At 41.2% G+C, this 23,613-nt stretch overlaps 1 protein-coding gene across 4 annotated transcripts in view; it reads left to right on the forward strand.

Annotated features, from left to right (window-relative positions):
* Nucleotides 1-23,613, forward strand: part of KLHL14 (kelch like family member 14) — a 64,387-nt gene that overhangs the window by 23,762 nt on the left and 17,012 nt on the right. For 3 of the 4 annotated variants that reach the window (XM_068671782.1, XM_068671780.1, XM_068671781.1), the window contains exon 4: nt 21,797-21,886. In XM_068671782.1, coding sequence (XP_068527883.1) covers nt 21,797-21,886 — 90 coding nt within the window. Of the gene's footprint in view, nt 1-2,587; nt 2,821-21,796; nt 21,887-23,613 lie in introns of those variants that run through there. The other variant, XM_068671786.1, reaches the window with a different exon arrangement.

A 23,613-nucleotide genomic window follows, 5' to 3' on the forward strand; every position in this document is an offset into this window, starting at 1 on the left:
GGCAGTCAGGCACATTATTTCAGGCACATTATTTTTACTTCTGTCATTTCGACTTTCCAAATTTCCCTTGAATGTGTTCTGTGACAGTGCAACCTTGTGGACGACAGTCCTCCATCTTCAGTAACAACATTTTGAATGTCAATCAGAACTTACATGTGCTGGTGGTTCTACAAAACCTTTCAGAGCTGCACAAGCATTATTTTTTACACATTCTACTTACAGAGAAGTCAAATGATAGAAAGGTTAAATGGTATGCTGTTTTGCTTCATGTCATAACATCAGAGAACCTGGGTCACCCCCTTCCCAGCCCACACCATTTCTGCAGGGATAGGTGGTGTTTTCTTCTTTCCTGCTTCCTCTGGCAATTCTGTAACACCTGGTTGTGTCAGCCATTCCTATGCAGAATGGTGCCCTGTCCTTCCTGGGCATGTTCATAACAAAACCTTTGCTCCGCTGTTTTCCTGAAACGGCTTTGGCATCACAAAGAGTTCCTTGGTCCTTCCTGTGTTTGAGTGCTTTAAACCAGTTTTCCCTTCTTTTTGAAGAAAATACCACAAGACAGATACTACAAGAAAATACTACAAGACAGACAGTATGATTTATATGCATACATCAGAGGTTCTTGGGAGACATTTTCAAAAGCATAAATGTTAGTTTATGTACCGCTAGATGCCTAGCATATATTTTGGCTTTGGAAATGTTTAATCCTTTTAAGTACGAAATTCATCCACTGTAGAGGTTTTACTTTTTAAAAGAAGGTTAGTGTGTTAGAAGCAGGAGTTCCCTCCTTCAATTTGTCTCTAATCAATAGGCAAACTGAGTAAAAGAAGTGGTATTTGCAAAAAGTGAGTTGAGTCAGATGGACTGGTTAAATCTCTTGACATATGCCAGTTATAATCTCTTCACCCTCTTTTGTCACCTGTGAAAATAGTACACACTTATGTTAATCAAAAATGTGTCTTGATGAACAGTTCTTGGCAGCCCTAATAAATTTCCTCCCTCTTACTCCATTTATCCAGCAGTCTGGAATGCTGCAGCTTCTCCTTTAGTGCTGTGTCAAGGATGGTTTCAGCACTGCATTGAAAAGCTTGAGCAAGCATTAGCATATTACTAAGGCAGAAGAAGTCTTGATATTATCTACTAGACAGATTTAATAAACGTGGCAGGTATGTGTAGAAGCTGTGCAAGTACATATACACATATGCACATGCTCATATTTATTCTACTTTTTAGATGCACGTATTGCATTAAAAGATAATTTTAAACATAAATTCTATTGGTATTTTACGTCCCTATATTTATCCCCATTTAAAAAGTTAACAGGAAATAAGGTCACAATGTTGACTGACTGGTACAACTATCCAACATTAAGGCTGGATTTAGGAGATTTATTCAAAGTGATCAGACACACTGCCAATAAGATACATGATCTTCACATACAGAGAAGTATGAGAGCATAGTGGCGAGCAAAAATTTAGTAAAGAATATATTTTGTATGTGACATAGTAGAGGTTAGCCGCAATTCCTGTTCTGAGGATGATGCATGGGAATTCAACCATGCAAGTGCCATTAATGATGCATGCCTGCGTATCTAAGAGCAAGACAGAGCTTTAAGAATGAGTGAAAATGTAGCATGTTCTCACAATGAATGCTGCATTTGTTAAATATTATTTTCTTGTGCAAGTTATTTGACATAACTTTCAAGAAATGTTAACCCTTTTTCTGTGTATTTTTCTTTTTCATTACAATGTTGTTAGCTTCTGCTTTTACACAGGTGTTTTTTGACTGTGTATCTTGTGATAACTTCCGTTTTCTGTGCTTGGCTTGACCAAGCAATCTGTTAACTTCATTTTGCCTTCTTTCAGCTGAAACCCTCAGGGAATGAAGGGCTAATATAAATTATTCACAATTTTTTATGAAATTTCAATTGAGTCTTTCTGCTTATTCATAAAGCATATTATTCTGCATATCCCCCCCTTGTTTATAAGTGTGGTGCATCATAGGTAGTGGCTAGCTTTCTCTTCCTATATTCCTAGTCACTTTATATTTTTCTACATGATATCTTTGAAACAGCTAGTCTTATTAAGATTATTAAATCTTATTTAGACCAGATTAAGTCTGTTTGTGCTAAAGATCTCAACAGTCTTTCAGCTTCTGTTGGCTGCCTTCTGCACTCTATTACAGATTTCTGAACACCCACCTTTCTGGAAACGTGGATGTATGAAATTGTTCATTTTCTTTTGCATACACAAAGATGCCTTTCAAGATGTTTTGTTTTCTTTTGTATACACAAGCATGCCCAAATCTACTCATCTTCATCCTCAGAAACTCCACCAGCAGTTACTTTCAGGTAGCGTCCCAAACTGTTACCTGAATGTCCTGTTCCCTGCTTGTGCTAAGCAAGGACCATTTGTGGTTGAAAACCTGACTGGGACAGAAGAACAGGACACAACCCTGTTCCACATGTTCCAAAACATCCTTAGGCAGGAGATTGAGACAGTGCAGAGATGAGGTGTGTGTCTCCAAGTTAGAAGGTGACAGGTGTAAGACAACATGAATTATCAAATGATCTGTGCCGTTTCCACAGTAGATGCTGATGTCAAGCTTCTGTGGAGATGTCTTACAAAGAAAGCTGCTGATACGTGGAGATGCTGCTCCCTGCTGTATCCTTGCAAGTAAATCAAAACCTTTGACTCACAACCTTCCTCCTGGATCACAGAACTTACCTTTTTCTACCTCATCTTTCAACTTGAGTTACTCATCTTTCCAGATGGCTTGAGGATGACAGTTCCATTTTGCAGCAACTTCTACGACGAGCTCCAAAGCAAAATGAAAACAAATTCCTTCCTTTATTTATTTATTTGCAAAACCAGAATTGTATCAGAATATCCTGTCTCATATCAACACTTCTTGTGGGGCTGGGAAGAGGCAGCCAACTGAGGTTCAACTTCCTACTTTGCCCAGGATGGAACAATTTTTTAAACTTGAGTCCCTCAAATATGTCCCAATGGGTATTTCACAGCCCCACCAGAGAGAGCTTTGACCACGATTTGTGCAAAACTAGCTGTAGACCAGAAACACAGATACAAATAACAAATTACCGTGCCTTTACCAGTAAACCAGTGGGTACCAGTGGGTAGCACAGCATGGTTACCTGGGCTTAATGCAGTCCTAAAGGATCTGCAGCATTTCAAGTTATCTTAGCCTGTGGATGTGTTGTGTCTGCTATAGATGCACATGCCATGGTCCAGGTAGAGTAGAGACTGGAAGCTATGTTGTCCTGTCCTCTGACCAAAGAAAGTGCCCCATTTGGCTATATACAGATTTCAGTAAAGTCACATCATCTGTAGTGTAAGGAAATATCACCAAAAATGTTCTCACCAGCTCTGTGTATGTCCCTTAAAGCTATTTGGCCACTGTCTCTAAAAAATGAAATACTTGGAACAGCTACCATGCAAAATTGTGTGGCATTGTGTGAATTCAGAGCTCACTGCAAACATGGCTTTCTGTTTCTTAGATGATTTCAGGTAAAATTTATGAGTTTATTCTCATCTAGTTGCACTGGGATTTATGTAGCATTAATGGGAGCTAGGCATGTATGGAAATGAAAATGAACTCTGGTGTGTTCCTATTTGCTTACTTTAGAAAGCAATCCCTTTTCTGGTATCTAATGTGACATTTTATTTATGTACAAATGGGTTGCAAACAGGATGGCAAAAGCACCACTTGCTGGGCAAAATGTAATCATAAACAATTCTCATAGAAATCCTCCGACTTTTTGAGAAATAGATGTATGCTTTGCAAATTTTCTCCTTTCAAATGTTCCTAACAGAAAAGGCAGAGTCCTTCCAAGAAGTTTTGTATACAGTTTTCTGCAATACAGATTTCAGCAACCTGCCTTAGCTTTTTCAGTTTCATAATTGCTATTAATGGGAAGAGGTACACATTTTGCATCCTCAACTTTATTGTTTTCACTGTTGTACGTCTCAGTTGCATTGAGGTGGCTTACTGTTTGTAGGAAGTCAATCTCTTTTCAATTTTCCTCTTTTTTTTTTCACAGCTGGATTAAGTTCCTTTCTTCCTTCCCTTCCTCATCCCTCCTCCCTTCCCAACTTGCTTCCCTACCCTCCTGTTCCCTCTGTTAAGGACAGAAATAAAATTCATTATGGACTTGAGAGGGTTTTTTTTCTAAGCTTTCTGTCGCTTACCAGGTGTTGTATGAGCTACTGCTTTCATTTAACTGAATGCTGGAGTAAGTATCTGCAGGAATAGACTAATATGTCTTTACAGGGATGGATTTTGGTATGTTGTTTTGTCATATTTATATATTGTGATTCTATTCTCAAATGGATATTGTGCTACTATAGGGTACGCAACTGCAAAATGACTGTTCACACTGAGCAAAAAAGTGTTAACAAATTGAATAGTAATGAATTAACCTGCAGAAAAAGCATTTTGCCCTAGTACACAGAAACCCTGCATAACTAGAGCATATAATTTTAAATGAAGCAGGCTCTAGGAATGCCTCAATGGGTGTGATGTCGACAGTAGCTCATAATTCATGGATATGAATTATGGCTGAGTATCAGGAAAAAACTTCCTGACATTGAGATCTATTAGGTTGTGGAATAATCCCCCACGGGAAATGGTGGAAATCCCATTGCTTAAAACCAGACTGAGCACTGGGAAAGGTGCAAATCCTGGCTTGGCCTCAATCGTCTGGGGAAAATTAATTAATGTTTTTAAAATATGCCTTCCTGACTACCTAGACAAGTGATGCCCTCCAGTATGCACTGAGCAGAGCAGGAGCAACAAGGACAGGTGTAGGGTGAGCTACCCTACATTGCCCCATAGCTGCGCCCCATCTGCTAGTGAATAGATCACCCCCAGGTGTAAAAAATAATAATAATAATAAATAAATAGAAATAATAAAGTTTGTTGTGGCTTCAGTCCCCTCAAGAGCTGACCTGAAGAATCACTGGGTTGACTTCTCAGGGGCCTTGGCTTGGGACCTTGGGCCTGGGGCTCTGCTGTTGGAGGTGCTCACACCCACCCTCTGCCTGGGTCTCCTCCAGGGCTGCCCTAGGACATTTCAATGCTTTTAGGAGACATTTTAAGTCAGTGTGTGTGACACAGGGTGGGAGGGTAATGCCACAGTCTCCCAGAGAGGTATCTATTTATTGGGCACCAAGGCAGGGTGTTGAATGCAGTACATTGTGTAACGAGAGTGTGGGCACGCAGCCTACTTAGGGAGGCAAGTGGAAAAGTCCAACATGGGGTGGCCTTGGCCATGGGGTGGTGTGTGCCAGGAGCTTACACGATTAAATCAAGCCTGTTTTCTTGTGTGTGAAAGCTACATAAATGTGACTGAAGCAACTGTTTTGCAGTGATGACAATAACCAGCATCTTAATGCAAATGGGTAGGCCAGTGCTTTCAGTTTCTACTTAAACCAAAAAACACAGAAGGTTAGACTCGAAAAGTTGAAACTAGGAGATGGTAAATGCTCTTCCTTGGGTTAAGCAGGAAAGGACAAAGTCAGGAAGAGCTGCACTTGAGCTCTTCACTTTCACCTGGGGAGCCTCGGCAAATGATGTTAATAGAAATTGTTAAAATAGAAGAAATACAATCGTTAAAATAGAAATTTTTAAAATAGATTTTAATTAAATTACCATGATAAGTGATGTACTAGCCACCTTTCTCCCCCCAGTTTTGCACACATAAGAACCAAGCATAGGGGTCTGATCTTTAGTCATCAGCAGCTGCTTGCTTACTGGTCAGGAATTATAGCTGCTATATATGCATGGCCTTAACAGAATATGCACCATATGTAAGATATACTTTTCTGATTATTGCAGTAACATGAAAGGAATGTCAAACAGTTGCCAGATGAGAAAGAACCAGATTTTTTTTCCTAGATGAATTGTTAAAGAGTAACAGAAAAGTCCAATTAAACGTCATGGAGCAGTTTTCTGCCCTCATGCATGTGAAGGGCATTGTGCAGGCATAACTAAGGCACAATTTGACTCCCAAATTAACTCATTTGCCAGATGCAAAACTGAAAGAAAATCCTTATGACCAGCTTATAAGCGTATATAATGAAAAATTACAACAGCAGAAAAATGTATTCGTGTAATATCTCTAATTCAGCAAAGTATTAATCACACTGATGTTCAGCAGTGTGTTTAAATACATGCTTAAGTACTTTACTAAGTACCGACTGTAAACATCTCTATACGACTGCGCATTATCATAGGACAGAGATTATCTATCTACTATCTCCAGAAGACTAATATTGTTTTAAGAGCTGTGGCAGACAGGAGTACAGAGCTGTGTCCACAGCCCAGCCTTCTGGCCGGTCCCTGTGCAGCCCTCATCTCTCAGCTGAAGGACCACTGATGTCTGCACAAGCTCATTTCAACTCAGTTTTATTCAGCAGAATCACAGCTGCTGGGATTGGCTGTGCATTTACTGGCTCCCAGTAACTTCAGCTCCAAGAAAGAAGGACATATCCAGGGCAGAGGCGTGCCCTATAAGGGTTTATATAGTGCTCAAGCCTCCAGCTTAGGTCTTGTTTCAGGGGCTTTCTGCACCAGAGCCAGTTTCACACAGCAAATTTAGAGCCACTGTTATCCTACCAACTCATGGGCAGTCTCCAGCGCACACACAGGGAAATAATCATTTAAAGCACTTGGAAGTTTGATTTTTCTTAACTGCAAAGATTTACAAGAGCAATAAAGCCCTTCTCCTGGAGGAAAGATTCAGCTTCACCCCAACTGCTTCATTTTTATCAGCCTGGCCTCTTCTCACAGAGGAAGGGCTGCCATGGAAAGGGTTTCCCCCCAGGTAAAACACCACTAGTGCCTTCCTTAAGCAGTTGCAGCCACTTGAGGGCTTTCATTTGAAATTTTTAATATTAGAAAACAATTCATTGTGCTCAGAGAAAATAACTGGTTCCTTAGAGACTAGAACTCTAGTTTTACACAGGCACAAAACAGCAGCGTTCAATAGAAATGAAGATACATCCTTAAATAACAGAATAATTTGTTTGAATAATGCTAAACTTGCTGTTTCATGCGAAAACATTTTTATACAGAAAACTTCAATTGATCTATCTGCTTCTATTGATTTTGACCAAAAAGTAAAAAAAAAAAAAAAAAAAAAAACACACAAACACATTCAGGGCTGGCCATTTAAACATATAGCACCATGGTTATTTGTCTCTCCTTCTGAAATCACTAACTACCTTTTTGCACTACACAAAATGCACTTCCCAGTGCTATGAATTCCTCCTTGGCACTCATGAGAAGGCTCAGAAAAGGATGCTCTGTGGGAGGCTGGTGGCAGCGAGGAAGGAGCAGCGTCCTGCAGTTGTCCATGGGTGCTCCTGTGCCTGTGGCTTGCCTGGGACCCCATTACTGGTACAGGTGCAGAAAGTCTCTTCCTCTTTGCAGAAAGAAGGCTGTAAAGGTAGCACCAAAGCACTGAAAGGTTTCTTGATAGTATTTCTGGGTACAAGGAACCTCCATCAAATGTAGAGGCATGATACTAGTCCTTGGCTGATTTCATGCCCCAAGGAGGGCAGATCCCAGAGTCTCCTTCTGAGTCCCCAGCTGGAATTACTCAGGATAGGCAGTATAGACTGGTACAAAAATAACATGCAAGTGAAAAAAGCACAAGCACAAGAGAGCCTGAGCTTCCAGAGGTAAGAAAAGTAAACTGTATGCACCAAATTCATACTGCTGAGTGAAGTCTGTGAATGAAAAATACCTGATGACTTGTAATCATCCTCTGGAGCAACCCCCAGACAGATACTAAAAATCTAGAAAGAAGTACTTGATTTGCCCATCTGTTGATTGTTTCTGTATGCCTTTGTAGCATGTTGTTTTCTGCCACCTGTGGACACAGCCTCTATTAATTAAACTTGGGACCTGGACTAACTGGGACCTTAAAACAAAGAAGAACCTGGGAGTATGCTGGTTAGAGCTAAGTCAGTCACACGGAATTTCTTCAGATAAGCTATACCGTAACAATTTCAGTACTCACAGTTCTACCCTGGGAGCATCCCCTCACAGAGCAACAATAATACTGCCCTTTGTCATGAGTCTAAATAAAGCCAGAGAGCCTAATTCTGATTATTTAAAGGAAGTTGCAGCTGAGTTAAATTAGCAGCATTGCCAACAGTTTTATCTCTGATCTTGCACATTTAGTGTATTAAGACAAAGCTTTGCAATTCAACTGATTGTTTTTGAAATGGGAGGCTTTGATCTTATGGTTGAAAATTAAAAGTAAATTGAAAGTAAATTGAAGGGGTATCAAGCATCTGTAGTGTCCTGCATTTAGTGGTCTGGATTGTAATTTTTGAAAATGTTCTGAGTTATCAGCACTTGTACCATAGAGTAAAGAGCAAATAATTAAGCCCACAAGATTTGTGATGTGATTTGAAGACAAATTTTTTGCAAAAAATGCATATTAATCATGTTTATCAAACCTGTATACACCCTAGGTAACGCAATAGGAATAAATGTATTTTTGAACTTTCAGTGACATTGATGTCAGCAAGTGTCCCAGATGGGCTTTTGTAATTGCTCACATATTTTGTAATTGTTTCTTGGGATATTTTAGTGTAAAATTCCGGTGGTTTTGCATTGTAGAAATGCTGTACACAGGCATGAGGAATAGGCTGATTTCACTAGCTCATTTTCAGACTATTTGCTATTACTGCGTGTTTGTTATCTGTGGATTTTTTCTGAGTCTAAATCCTTTGTAATTGTATTATCGTCAAAGGATTGCAGGAGATCCATCTCACCTATTTTTCTTCAAGGTAGCAGCCACTAGTTGAGCCACAATGCCTGTTAGTACTCATGCTCCTAGGTGGTTACAAATGTAAGGTAAAATGTGCTCTTTTAAACAATCTAATCAGAGCTTTAAGGTAGTTTAAGCTAGTGTCTTTTTCTAATTGTTAGAGTCTAGAAGCAATTACTGCAGTTCAGCTGGTAAATGCTGACTTTCACAAGCATTATGCTAAACCAAAGCAGTTGCACTGATCATCTTGTTATACTCTGTAAGATGAATCAAAACCATTTGTATCAGTGGTAACCTAATTCTTGTAAAAATATTTATTTTAGCCAGATACGGACCAATGGCCATGTGAACATATAATCCCAAATGCACAGTATTTGGGATTATATCCTGGTTTTAGTAATTCATGGGAAAACTGCAGACTTCTCAGGGTCAGTCTGCTTTAATATCTGATAATGATGCACGTGCGTTTTGTCAGTGTTTTTGCAACAAATTGAAATAAAAGAATTCAAGCGCACTTTTTTATTATATTTCCTTTGTGGTTCTTCTTCTGCCCAATTTTTCATCTGTTCCTCTTTGTAAAAATCCAAGTTCATCAGGGATGAAGCTTGAGTTGAGTTTTTACCTGCAGGGCATGTGGAAGAGGACATGCTGTTGGACAGCACAAATCTGCTCATGTGCATATCCCAGAACACGGCTACAGTGCAATCCTGCTCTTAAAGTGCTGTGTTGCTACCTGGGTGTACACCTTTGTGTGGCTCTTTAAAGATTGCTTTGAGACACTAGCATGGATCTGGGACAGCACAGGGCCACCTGTGCCAGGATGAAAAATGCAAGTTATCCTACCACTGGGGTAAAGAGAAGAACCGAGGGTGTGCTTACCCCCGTCCCTACTGCAGCTGTGTGGTAGAAACCCCCAGCAGCTGCCCTCTGGTACATGTAGCCTTCCTCTGCTGAGTGGGAAGAGGAAGAAAAAGAAAAGACTGGTTAAAAATAATCGTAGCTTTTTGTTCCTCTTGAACATGTCTCTTGACCATGCAGAAGAGGAGTCTGCAGGAGCTTGGAGGGCTGGTCTGGGATATGGTGCTGGATGTGAGATCCAGGATACCTGCATTTTCAGTGCGTACACAAGAAAATACCATTCCTTTTCCACATTCCTTATGGAACAGGCACACTTCAGCTTTTGAGTGCTGTAGCAGAAATGTTCTTAAGGGAGATGAGAAGATAGGTGTAATATGGCTACCTTTATGCAATCCAGTTTGGGATTAACCTTCAGGACAGCTCCATGTTTCATTTGGAAAGGAGTGACTGTCTTAGAGGGGTGGGTTTTGTGTGTTGGTTTTTTTGTTTGTTTTGTTTTGTTTTGTTTTTCCCCCAGCAATTCAGCAGGTTACTTTTTTTTGTCTCACGATCTCCTTTACAGCCTCTTTCCCCTTCTTACTCTTACAATGAGGAAGCACCCTCTTTGTCAAAAGCAAGCATGTTGTTTTACCCGGCTTCCAGATCATTATTAAAAGAGAGAGAGAGGGAGAGAGATTTGGCGGTGTATTGGCGGGGAAGGGAACTGTGCCTGCTATATTTCACTGGGACTGGTGTGTGGAGTAGAAAAGCAGATGTGTGTGGACTGCCAGAGAAATCGCTGACTGATTCTCATGCAGTCTGGGTTCGGGGAGCTGAGACAAGACGAGGCAAAGCAGGTATGACTGATAACTGTGCCAAAGCCTGAGTGCTGCTGAGCACTCCCAGTGCCCATTGCAGCCAGTGGCAGTGGAAGGGCTCAGCATCTATCAGGATCGATGCGCAAAGCATTTGTTTTTGTTTTTGTTTTTTTTTTTTTTGTCTGTACTCAATTTGATTTCTTCCCTTTCACAATGAACACGAGGAACAAACAGAAGTTAACTGCTTGGGAGGAAGCTGGCTATGTCTTTTTTTTGTGTGCTGTGTTTCACCTCTTTGTTTTTGGTTGGCTGTGAAACCTAAAGCCAAAATATGATGGAAATGCTTTCCCAGGGGGAGGGGGAAGGCGAGAACAGTGCACACCATCTAGTGGCATAGCATACAACTACCGGCCTGAAGGGAGGCAAGAAAGAAATGTGACAGGAGGAGGAGGGCTCCTGCAACTCTTGCTGTGAACTAGGTAGGCATTAGGTGGGTATCCAGAAAAGCTGGAGCAGCTGCAGGATACAGAAGGAGTCAGCTGTCTGTCAAACCAAGGGTGTATCACACACAAATGGCTTGCACTGAGCACAGGTGGCTTGAAATGAACATTAGAAAGCCGGTGACATCGAGCCCTCTGGAGTTAGGAAATGTGAGAATTAAGCAGCTTCTGCAACCTCAATTCAGCCTCTGTTTGCATAAGCATTAAGATACAATCTCTGCTGATAACACACAGTATTCTTGGTCATGTGTCAGTGCACAGAAGGGACCGTGCTGAGTTTCTGCTCACAGTGTTTCTTCTCTGTTGTACAGCAAGTAGATCCAGTCTATCACATGCAACTAAAACCTTCTGAAGACAGATTTTGTTCCCAAGGTTTCCTTCCCAGTGTTCACAACTACAGGGTCTGACTGCTTCACTGGCACTTGTTACTGTATTTTGGCATCATCCTCTTTGTATAGTCTGTCACTGTTTCCATTTTGCAGACAGGGAGCAGAGGTGCACTGACGTCCGATTCAAAGGTATCCATTATTTTGGGGGAGCAATTCAAAACCCCCTCAGACCTTGCTTTCTAAGTTGCCTCTCCCACCTACTTCACGGAGTACCCCAGCATACCAGACACAAGGATCAGACTCACATAGTGGGTGTTCTCAGAAGAGGGGAAGCTGGTTGTTGTGGGAAAAGTCCACTTATGGGACTTGTCTAGCACCACAGTAAGAATATGTGGCAAGGCCAGGGACATAGCCCCATCCCTTCAGAACTGAAGCAACATCTTTCAGTCAGAAGTCTTCTTCAGTATTACCTGGTTCATTCATAATGTAGCCCCATCCCTTGCACATGGGCTGTGGTTATATGGTGGATAAAGCTGTTGCTGTTTCTACTTTCTTTGCACTCAAACCCCATCCCGTGATCCTGTCTCCTCCACGTCAGTGCTGGAACTTGTTCAACTCCTGGGTGAGCCTGCTTAGGGCATTAAACCAAAATGAAAATATACTCTCTTGTTTTCTGGGATATTTTTCTACCAGATTATTACTTTGACAGGGCTCACTGAGGGGCACCAAGGAGAAACTGTGCTGGCATGAGGAAGGCCTTAGATTGCTTGGGCTGTGAGAGAGGCAGCACCACAACGACACTGGGTGAGGTCCATTTGAAAGGTTTGGTATTGTGTGATGAGGCTGGAGTTTCACATAGTTTTGTCTTTAGTTTGTCAGGCCAGGCAGGGAAGATTATTGGGAAACAGATCTGTGTTAAACTGCAGGCACCTTAATAAAAAGATGTGTTTTCCTGCTTGTTTATTGCTTAGCTGCATACATGCATTAACTACAGCGGAGAGGTACAGTACGTGGGGTCAGGGGACAAGAGAGGACAAGAATGTTTCTTGTGGTGGCAGCTTCTGCAGCTTCTGCATGTCTCTGGTGTTTGTGGGACTGAGTCCTCGGCAAGATGGGCAATTGGGAGGTATCACAGTCCTCTTCAAGGACTGTATAAGCATAAATAGAGAGTTACTGGAGGAAATGTGCATTGCAGCCTCTCATAATGGTAGTCAGTAACTTGACTGCCCCACATCTCCTCAGCAGGTGTGTAGGCCTGAAGGTGAAATTGCCTGCTCAGTGTATGCTGAGAAACAGGTGTATCATATAGGCTGGTTTTGTAGATCTTCTGTACGCACCTCTGGTTTCTGATTTGAGGCTGTTACCAGTGACAGTGGATGGATGCTATATGCCCTGGGAACCAGAGAATGCAAGCAACACAAGTTTTCTCCAAGAGTTGCTGACAGCAGAGGAGGATCTGGAGTCCAGGATCGGGGACTCTGTCTCAGTACCTGCAGCTGTGTTTGCAGATATGCCATCTCTTCTTTTGGTCCTGGTCCCTTTTGCCACATGCCCTCCAACCTGCCTTCACCCTTCCCTTTCTGTTCTTTTCAATTTCATTCATTTCTTGAGTTTCATCTCAGTCTCTGCCAGCACCTAGTCTAAGCCATGATTACCAGCAAGTGAGTCCTGGTTTTATTCCTGCAGTCTCTGTGTCTCAGTCCTCTCTTCCCTTCACCAGACTAACTAAAAATCATAGCTTTATGAACAAGTTTGCAAAATGAGCTTCTTCAACAAGGAATGTAAGCCACATGAGGATCCTTAGCTATGTATTTTTCAAGTATTTGTGATTAATCACAGCAAATGACTTTAATTTACTATACTGTGTGTGTCCAATCCTGCAGTCCCAGCATGGTCAGTGATTTAAATTAACCTAACCTTTTATCCTATTTGTCAACAGTCCGTGACCACGCACTAGTGTGTGATTTGTGAATTATTGGTGATTCTATGTGAACATGGTTCAGTCCATGAATTTTGACACCACTTGATTTAAATAGCAGCTACTTGTGCTGTGATATTCAGCCTTGGTATTTAATTTTAAGAAACCTTGTTTTGCTTATTTCCTGACTGGAAGATTTCTAAATCCATACAGAGTCTTTGAGGTGACAGGGCACAATTTCTGGAATGAATGCTTATATGCAATTAATTTTTATAATCTTCATGATTAGGCATCACAACACATTTTTATAGCAGTTTTTCTGAAAATGTTAAACAGGGCTGTTATTATAGAAAGCAAAATAAAGTTAACGTAAATTTAGTCAAAATCTGTTCATGGATTTTTTCAGATATACATTCTCATTTCACATTCTCTTTTACAAAATAAGTGGACTCAGCCAATTTTATCTAAGCGAATTTGCTACCCATGTCGAATTTCCTTCTCTGAATTATCCATGGGTCTGCCATTTTGCCATCTTTTGGATCCCATCTGGGGGGAGAGGTCTAGGAGAGCAACATTTCTACCTGTTTTCTGTTGAAGAAAAGTCTTTCACATTCCCTGAAGGTGGGTTGATTCCTGTACATCATTCTATATTTAGTACAATTTAGAGTGGGCTCTTTTATCCATCCTGAACAAGAAGAATATTAAGAATTGTATTTATTTCTGTCTGACATGAAAAAGTGTCAACAGTAAGATGCTCATTTTCAGGTGTTTGAACCTGATTTTGATGGTGATGAGGATGTTAGGTTCTTCCAGAGCCTTGTTTCCTCATGGTGTGAGTAGGGATGTGCAGAACCAGGAGAAGGTCTGTGCTGTGGTCCTTGCTCAGGCTGGAAGACTTCTGCTTAGGGGGTACGTGTCAGGGTGCAGCAAGGGCTGGTGGATCCATGAGGACAAGCCGCAACGTGAGTCCAATCCACACAGAAGACAAGGCTAAAACATCTACCTACACAGGGTCCATCCAGGACATGGGCTACCTACAGAATAGGTCTGAGGTCCATCCAGGAGACTGGAAGCAAGCACTCTGACTGCGAGGCCCAGGTCAGATCTGTGTGCCCAGACCTGGGTTGAAATGGGGCTCCTCGGCCCATGGGCAGCCATGTTGGTGGAGACCCCAGGCTGTTCAGGGCCAGTAAGTCCAATCGGTGCCCTCAGCACCCTAACAGTATGTTGTCTGAGTGACCTGCCCATTAAAGATAAACTCAGAGCATTCCTGTGGGCTGCTGGCAGGGATTCCTGAACTTTTTTTTAGGCAGCCTAGATACATTACCTTGAACCTACATAGATGTTTCTGCTTTTGCATACTGTGCTTAGGCATGTGGGAAGTTGACAATTTCAGACTTTGCTTCAGATACCTGTAGGTATCTGACTTCCCAAAATTCTTAGCAGTGCTGTTCTGAAGATTTCGAACTGTGATGAGTGAAATAAAGTGTATGAAAAACAGTGCTAATATGATAAATCGGCAGCATGCCCCTCTCCCATGTCCTCTTCTCTTAGAATAACTTCAAGATGTAACAGAAAGAAGAAAATGTAGGGTCTTCCAGAAAATGTGTTAGTAGAAAGTAAGTGGAGAATAGGATAGGACATACTGAGACAGAAGAGAAAATAGTGAACGATTTGACTTTTGGGACAGTGGGGGCTAAGTAAGGTCTTTCTGCATGTAATGAGTTCCTTTGAAGACATAGGTCCAGGAACAGCACTGACAGGATCCCCCTAGGAAAACACTAGGAGTGGTTGTGGTTGTTCTGAGCTTGGAACGATACCTTCAGAGGAAACTAGGAGGATGTACGTATCTCAAGGTCAGATAGAAATTGAGGCACAAACAGATGAAACCAGACACAAGCAGTTGGGCAATAAGCTACCACTCATGGTCAAGGTCTTTCTTTCTGTGGCACTGCTAGAAAAGTGAGTGCATGTCCTTGAGCAGCTATCTTGGAGTATCTGAAAGCTTCCAGTGGGACAAAATAGTATTTCTTTCTGGAGCTTTCTGGCAACTCTGCTGTGGTTTTATCCCATCAGGGACTATTCATCATTTCCTCCAGGAGGAGATTTTGTTGTGCGAAATGTCACACATGAATGTTTCATCATGAGACTATTACGATGTGACGAGATGTCATTCCCCAGTAATATATGTTGGGCTCTACTTCAGAGACCATAAATCCAGGCCTGAGTAAGTATACAGCATATTCTATTGGGGAACAACCGTCACTGAGGTAACATTGCATAACTCATTGTGGTGGACAAAAAGTGTCGCGTGATAAACTGCCTGCCGCCAGGCTGCATGAGTCAGTGAGGGGACCTGGGTGGCCACAGGCAGCCTTCAGCAGGTCGGCACGTAAGTAGGGGATAACAAAGCAAGAGGAACCGCTCATGGTTCCTAAAACTGTCATTTTTAACGTTCCCGCAGGACTGTACGTTATATCCCACTGCTCCACTTCATGACAAGAAGTGTGGTGTATTGGTTTACGTGTGCTTCTCAGATGCCGCATCGGTGGTTCAGCTGCAGGGATGTACTTCATTCCAGAGGGAGCAGAGGGGCACTGCCTCTGCAGGCGTTTGGTAAATGCTACACAGCAAGGATTGTGTCAGGATTTTGGTACAGGAACAGTTATTAAGGTGGAAGTGCAGAATTTTCCTACTTTCTCCAGACTGTTTTGATCCGCGTAGGCAGCCTTTATTTTATTATTGAAATGAAATACAAATAAATGCTCGCAGCTTTCAAAATATACGGATAAAACTTGCTCTTCCAAACAATCAAATATATGTGCTGCTGAAAACGCAGTAAACCTTTTTGCTGTAGGGTAAATTTTACTCAGTGGACGTAGAGAGGTCTGTGCCCAGAACTTGCATCCAGGTAACTTTAAAACAATCTGTTTTTTGGGGAACTGTACATGATGCTATGAGCTATTCCTGATACTATGTTTGCCTGATCTGGTGGTTCAATATGAATGTAAGTGTCTTGTTTTAGATGCTCACTTAAGAAAGATTTACTCTATTAAAACCATTAAACTGAGAAACCTACTGAAGAAGCCTGGCTAGTATTATTCCAAAGAAAGTATCAAAATTATAACCTGAAATTTGCGTGAAAAATGTTTTCATTAATGTGGAATAACTTTATAATATGAAATATCTTTGTTAATATGAAATATCATTCACTATGTTGAGAATGGTTCCAAGGGCTTCCATCTACTCAGATAACTTTTTCTTCATGCTTATGTTATCTTGAGTTGAAGGTAGGTTTGAGTAGCATTTTACCTTTGCTTATTTGCAGCCTCAGTTGGAGTAGGGGCTGTATCCTAGATGAACTGGCCTCTGCCCATTTTACCTGTGATGGTTTGAGAGCAGTTGGCTCAGAACTGGCATGGGTATGCAGAGGTTGTGAAGTGTCTAGCTGAACTGATGGAGCTCTCTATGGTACGGCTGGACCATAGCTGTTAGTTACCCTAGAAAGTGACTTTGAGGCACAGTGCTTCCTGATGTTGATGATCTTAGGATTTCTGCTTTTGGTGGCTGCTGTTGGATTGTCCCAGGCTTCCTCCGCTGAGTTAAGCTCAGACTCGAGGTTGACACTGCTGTGTTACTAGAAGAAATACTTACAACTATTTGCTTCAGAAAATACCAGTGGGTGAAATCACAATACCTTTAAAATCACTTCACTGAGGCTAGAATTTCATACTTATTGTGGTCAGTCTTTCCCCACAGCTATTAAATAACCAACAATTGAAGTGAGCAATTCTCAGAGGAATTCTAGCATTTATTTATATAACCCCCTTGGTGAGTAATAACAAGTAACATGCAGTAGTAAATGTATGGACTTTGTGCAAATGATTTATGAACCAAAGACAAGGCAAACAATATCTGATACTCTGCTTACAGCAAATAATTGGACAAACTGTACTGTGGCTAACATTTTGGGGAGATGCTTGGAAATGAAATGTCTCTGCCCTGAGCAAATCAGTCTCCCAAAGTGGGTTTGTAGGTGCCTTCTGTACTGGAATGAAACGTCTTCTCATGTTACCCTGCCCACTGAAGAGCTGTGGAAATACCCGGTTTTTAAGCAGTAGTAGTTGAATATTATGTTGCCAACAAGTTAGGCAGCTAATATTGTGGAAGGTCATTATTGTTTCCTTATATCTTCTGGTAATGACATCCTGGTCCTGGAAACACACTTCTCTTGTGTCATCTGCACAGGTCATTAGAGATGGTAAGCGTGACTTCTTGGTGTGTGCTGAGTCTTGAAGGAGCTATACTCAGCTTTGCAGTAGTTTAGAAAGAGATTTCCTGGCTTTCATCACAGTACCTCCTGTATCCCAAGCAGCTGAACATTTGAAGGCAGTGAAAAATCTATGGATTTTATTTTTTTTAACTTTGAACAGAAGAATCAAATACAGTTTCTGAAAGGAGTTTTCAGCAGAGCGGGGGAATGGCTGTGGACCGTATCACAACTTTCAGATCTCCTGGGACCAGAGCTAATCCTTCTTTCTGTCTCAAGAAACGCCGTTCCTGTACTCTCTTCTCCCCTGCTAGGTAGTGTTACAGTGAGGATAGACAGGAAAAGGTGAATTGTAGGGAGACGAGGCAATCAGTGACCCCTTGGGTAATGTATGGAGAACAAACAGGTGCCATTTCCTAAGCGTGCAATTGTTGGCATAAACTAAATAAAAATGGATACGGCAAACTGTGCACATTATTGTTTGTTAGCTAAGTGAGTTATGTCACTGTCCTTACCACTCAGAAGCTGGAGGTGCCTTTGGAGCATCATCGCATCTGGCTGACCTCACAGCCGTTATGGCTGAGAGGGTTTTTTCATGGCTATAAGCTGTAGACTCTGTTTTGGAAAGTAGGTCCCGGGACATTATCTGGTGCCTTGTATTAACTAAGGTTTGGCATATGCAAGGAGTTTTTGCCCAGTAAGGCTATCCTTCTGTGCAGAATGCTGCTGTGGGAAGGGGGCTGGTGGAGACGGTGTCTTTTCTAGGAATGCTTGGACATTTTTCTGCTCTTGGTCCAGGAAAGCACAAGTTTGTCAACTGCAGGCCTCCAGCTTTGCAAGGTGTGTGAGGGGCAGGGGCTTAGGAGAGGTGGTTTCTGCCTACTCCTGCTAATCCATGTATATCTGTCTGTCTCAAGGAATTCTCTGGCGCCTATCACCTTGGTGGCTAAGCATGTTTCTCAGATGACCATGGCTTTTTTTTCATCATTTCCTCTGTTTAATAGTCTTCTCTTCTTCTTTTTAAATCAGTCTTTAATAAAGTTGAGAATTCTTGCACAGGGTTTTATAAACATGTGTTATTAAATTTTAAATCTGTTTTGAAAGTGCCTCTATCCTACTCCCTCCTAGTAAAGTGACCTTTTTAAATGGAGGGAAGTGGGTTTAGATGACAGTCATGATAAATGCGGTCATGTTCACTCAATAAAATAAGGCCCAGTGCATTTGAGGATAAATCAGTGAAATGTACAGCCCCACCTGTCTGTCTCCATCATTCATTTCCACTGTCACTTTCACAGTGGCTGATGGATCACAGTTGCTGTAAAATTAGACAGCCTTTAATCTCATTTCATCCTGATTAGCTTCTCCTTACCCTTTCCCTCTAACTCACTGACTGACACGCTAAAAACTCACACTGGGCTGTGTCTGAGCGTGGCGTACAAACTTCTCTTCAAATACCCTTTTTGTGGGGCAGGCAGGTGTTCCACGGGCTGGGAAACGAAAAATGAGAGGATGTGATTTTCACATGATTAAAGTAAAACAGCAGACAAAGGCTCATATAAAATTAATGGAAGCAGCAATCTGGGCAGCCTGCATGATGGGCCAAATTTTGCCCGTTACACCCTGGCAAGCACAGGGAGCCTGTGAAGATTGTCACTAGGAGAAGCTGAATTTAGCATGCTCATTGCCATGTAATTTTGACTGTAGCTATGAAAAGGTAGATCCTGTACAGATGTGTGTTAATAGGGAATTATGACTTACAACAGAAGTTTTCAGGCACTTTCATTTTATAGCAGTCTTGTTCACTCCCATAGTTTTGATTGCTGTGTGTAATTCATGATTGCAAGGGACCCTGAAAATGATCAAGGGGAAAGGCTGTGCCGTTGATGACTTCACTATTTCAATGCAGAAACTGCCTCTTAGGTGCTCACGGCATTGCTCTGTCCTCTCTGCTTTGCCCAGCTCCCTCCAACCCGTCGGTGGTGGGCAGATTCATGAGACTGAGAACAGAGCTTTGCCCAAAGCTTTCTGAGAAGCAGAGGTCGTGATAACGTGATAAAGGTCTGCAGGATTTTATTGCAATCACCCTCCTTCTCAGGCCCAAATACTACCGTCCTGCCTTGGGCAAGCTTCCCGTTAGCTTCCCTGTGAGGTACGGGTGGTGGTTCAGGTCATTTGGGCCCCATCCCATATCAGTGGGAACATTGCCATCAAGTTAAGTAGGAGCCAGGATTAAGCCCTTAGTTTTTGAGGTTTAATTATCATCATAAGTGTGAGAGTCTTATTGCACAGTTCATATGCATGGGAACAGCAGAAAAGCTTAAAATATAATTTCTTCCTCTGCTGGCCCTGTTTGTGTCAATATGGAAGATAAATAAAAGTATTTGCAAAAATGGAGACACAGCATGTGGAAAATATGCATGTGTGCTGTTTGTGCACAGTTCTTTGCTAAAAGCTGTCTTTTCAAATGGGCTAAGGGAAGAGCCTGGCTGTGGGTTCAACCACTGTCTTGGACCTGATTTGAAAATGTAATATAGCATTGGATTAGGTAAGAACTGAAGATGCTGCAGACTGATCCTGGGGAACCTCTTTGTCAAAGGAGGGGTCCCAGAAGGCATCAAAGGAAGACAGCAGATTTCTTGTGGAAGACCCACATGTATTCTGTAGTCCACATAATCAAGGGAAATTCAGTGGTCAAGAGAGATTTCAAGATGGTAAAATGTTTGAGATTAAAGACTGAGAGAAATGTTCTGTGGGGGCTTGAAGATAAAAATCTTCATTCTTTGATCCCATTGTAGGAATCTGTAGGCAGTGTAAATTCTTATGCATTGCCTAGTATAGGATTACTTCCCGGTTATGTAAAGTTTACTGGTAACAAATAACTGTAATTAATGAACTTCCACTGTACCTGGCTGCTCAATTTAAGAATTGCTTCACTTACGTGACTTATAAGAGCACAGACTATGAAAATGATATTCGACCTTTACTAAAAACGAACCTTACTTATTCATCATTGCCTTGGCAAAAACTTCAGTAAGAAGCTTAAATGAGCCCACTTGATCTTTAAGAAAATGTGTCCTAAATAACAAAGCTATGCGTATTTCTTCTTATTATTATTTGCATATGCTATACTGCACAACTGCATTCTGAGAAAAATAAAAGATAATAAAACAAATGAAATGAGAGATATATCACCCAAAATAATCCAAGTGTGAGATAGGCTGCCTTTTTTTTTTTTTTTTTTTTTTTTTGGCATTGGCAAAAGAGCACAAAGTAAGAGCTGGCCCTGAGTCATATTGATTTCCCACTGCACTGGTTTCCTAAGTGCTCTGTTGATCCGTGTCAAGCAATAAGTTCCCTGCCTGTACATGCACATCACCTCCCCATTTGTCCTCACCTAGATTTAAGGTGCCCATATGATGAGCTGAACAAGGACATCATTTTTCCTACTGGTGTCACTGGGCCAAAACTACTGTATGTGGTATGATAACTAATGCTGTGTAAGTTTACATTTACCATATAACATCACAATGGTGCTGTATGGCACAGCACAATAAGAAGTGCATGCTCTGTATACAAAAGCCCTTATTTTTGTGTTTTAATACTTGCAGTGGGAAATGTAAATTAAAAAATAATAGATTATTGCAACTGTGGTTGGTCTATAGTAATCCCAACACCTCCCAAAAAAAAAGGGTATTGCAAACCTAATGCCACACTTTTGATCTTTGTTAACAAAGGATTTCCTGATTAGATGAATAGAAAATGTGTGATTGTGCTGCTAATGACATTGTACAGGAAATTAAGCGTATACATTTGGAAAAGGCATTAAATCAGCAGGACCTTAATTTAAAAACTTAAAACTGTATGGAAATGCAGCTTGTTCATTGCTGTGTAATAGAAAGCTACTGAACGCACTGACTCTTCTTGTGGAAACATTACCAACAGAACAAAGCTGGGCTGAGGTTTTTTTTAATGTTTCCTAGCCTGCTAGGATCCCTAGCATCTGCTTATTTTCAGGAAAATATGAGACAACTTCACCCATTTTTACAAGTTCTTTTTAGAGCAACATATATGCCAGTTGGTCTGGGGGGCACTGAAGGACTGTAATTCCAGCTTTTTTCCTCAAATACCTGCAAGGTCAAATAATGTGAAACTACTAGTAAGTGGATTTTTCTGCTGTTAATTCACTGGGTATACATGCTTGGGGTGATGCATTCCCCTGTTATTTCATACAGATTTAATGCCAGTGTTGTGTTTTGTACCTTTGAAATTTTTTGTGGAATCGGTGCCCTGAGCTGATAAAGAATTCTTGCTTTGCTTGCAGTTATGCCATACAACAGTGCCCATCATTGTGTTGTGGAAGTGGAAAACTTCTTGTTCGTGCTCGGAGGAGAAGACCAATGGAACCCTAATGGTAAGTATAGAATATTTAAAGGCGTGGGCAGCATCTTCCTTCCTATGTCTGTCTGTCAAGTCAGCTGATGTGGTCATTAGTAAGTGATTTTGAGGACCTGTAGCCTAATTGTTGAACTACCAAAGGCTACTTTTACATATTGATGTAATAAATATCTGGTACTTCAGCATTAACATTTCCGTCATTCATCAGCTCCCACATCCCTTGAGAAATGCCACAGGCAGCAGAACAGACTCTTTCAAGTGCATGCACCAGGCAGCAGCTGTTAAGAATTTTAACCTTCATTTCCAGTCTCCTTCCAGTCATAATATAATAATGCAATTGCAGTAGATGAATGCTTCCTTTCTGTTTTCAAACCAGATACTCGAAGCTAAAGTTGTTAATGTGTTAATTATCTAGACTGAGATTCTTAAACTGGTCCTTTTTTTAGTCTTGTGCAAGAGCTTCTCATATAGATTATCTGCTGCTACCTTCTTTGATTTGATTACTTCATAAATTTACCGCAAAGAGAAATTAAACAATTTAACAGGCTTCTGAGCAAAGCAAAAGGAGAATACCATGCCTTGCAAAATTCACAGAATTGTCAAGACATTGTTAAAAAGCTTGCACACGAAGAAAGAGTTGTAGTTGTAGCAGTCTGTGTAACAGAGATAATTATGACTGAGAAACCATAAAACAGCTTGCAGGTACACATTTTTACTTTAAAACACCAGAGGATCCAGCTGAAATTACATATACTGCATATATTTTATTGTGAATGCCCCATTTCAGCATCTGCACTAAACCAAATTATAGAAAATTGTTACATCTGTTCACTTCCTAAAACCTGAGACAAACAATCCAGTCCACCCTATAAGCATATTTCCGGTGTGGTTAAAAATATCACTAAATGTCTTAGGAGAAGAGCCTTTCAGTTCTGTTTTTTGAACCTCCTTTATATTAAGCAGGAGGTAGCATGGTATCATTAATGACAATTAGCAGTAGTAGTATCAGCCGCAGCCAGCAACTGAGGGCTCCTGTTGTGCTTGGTGGTAGGCGCATAGATAATAAGAGGCAGACCTTGTTCCAGGCAGTTTATAATTAAATAGCCATGTCATATGAAGGATAAAAGAAATAAGAAGTATAATTATCCACGATTGAAAGATGTGGAAACTGAGTCACAAGCTAATGGAGAGACGTAAGGGTTGAATACCCTGTGACCAAGACAGGACTTGAGCACAACAGTTCATGACGTGGCCTGGGCTTTAATTCTGAGGCTGCTTAGATCAGCTCCTGAGCTGAAGATATTTGCACCAGACATCAAACAGCTTCCTTGATCTGTGAATACCAGAGAGCTGTGGTTTGTCTGTAGAGAAGATATGAATGAAAGAGGTAGGAGCATTACCGATACCGATTGATTTACAGATTGGCCCCAAGTGAAATGGATCCTACTTGTCATAAAAAGAGGACCTGAAAATCATAAACTACATTCTGTGCTGGAATAGTTCTTTCTTGAAACTGATTTGCTCTAAATCTGCAGCTACATGGAAACTACTCACACATACTCACTTATATTTCTGTAAAGGCCCTTGCCTGCTGTCCTTGCAGTAAAGAAGGGACTTCAAATGGACCTAACTGGAGCTGTTTTGCAAACACATTTCAAAGATTACAACTTGAATGAAAATGTGCCAAGTGTTTTCTTGTCAGTGAAAAGGATTATCTTTGAGATGGGGGCATGGAAGGAGCAT

The sequence above is a fragment of the Anas acuta genome, chromosome 2 (assembly GCF_963932015.1).
Source record: "Anas acuta chromosome 2, bAnaAcu1.1, whole genome shotgun sequence".
NCBI classification, from domain to species: Eukaryota; Metazoa; Chordata; class Aves; order Anseriformes; family Anatidae; genus Anas; species Anas acuta.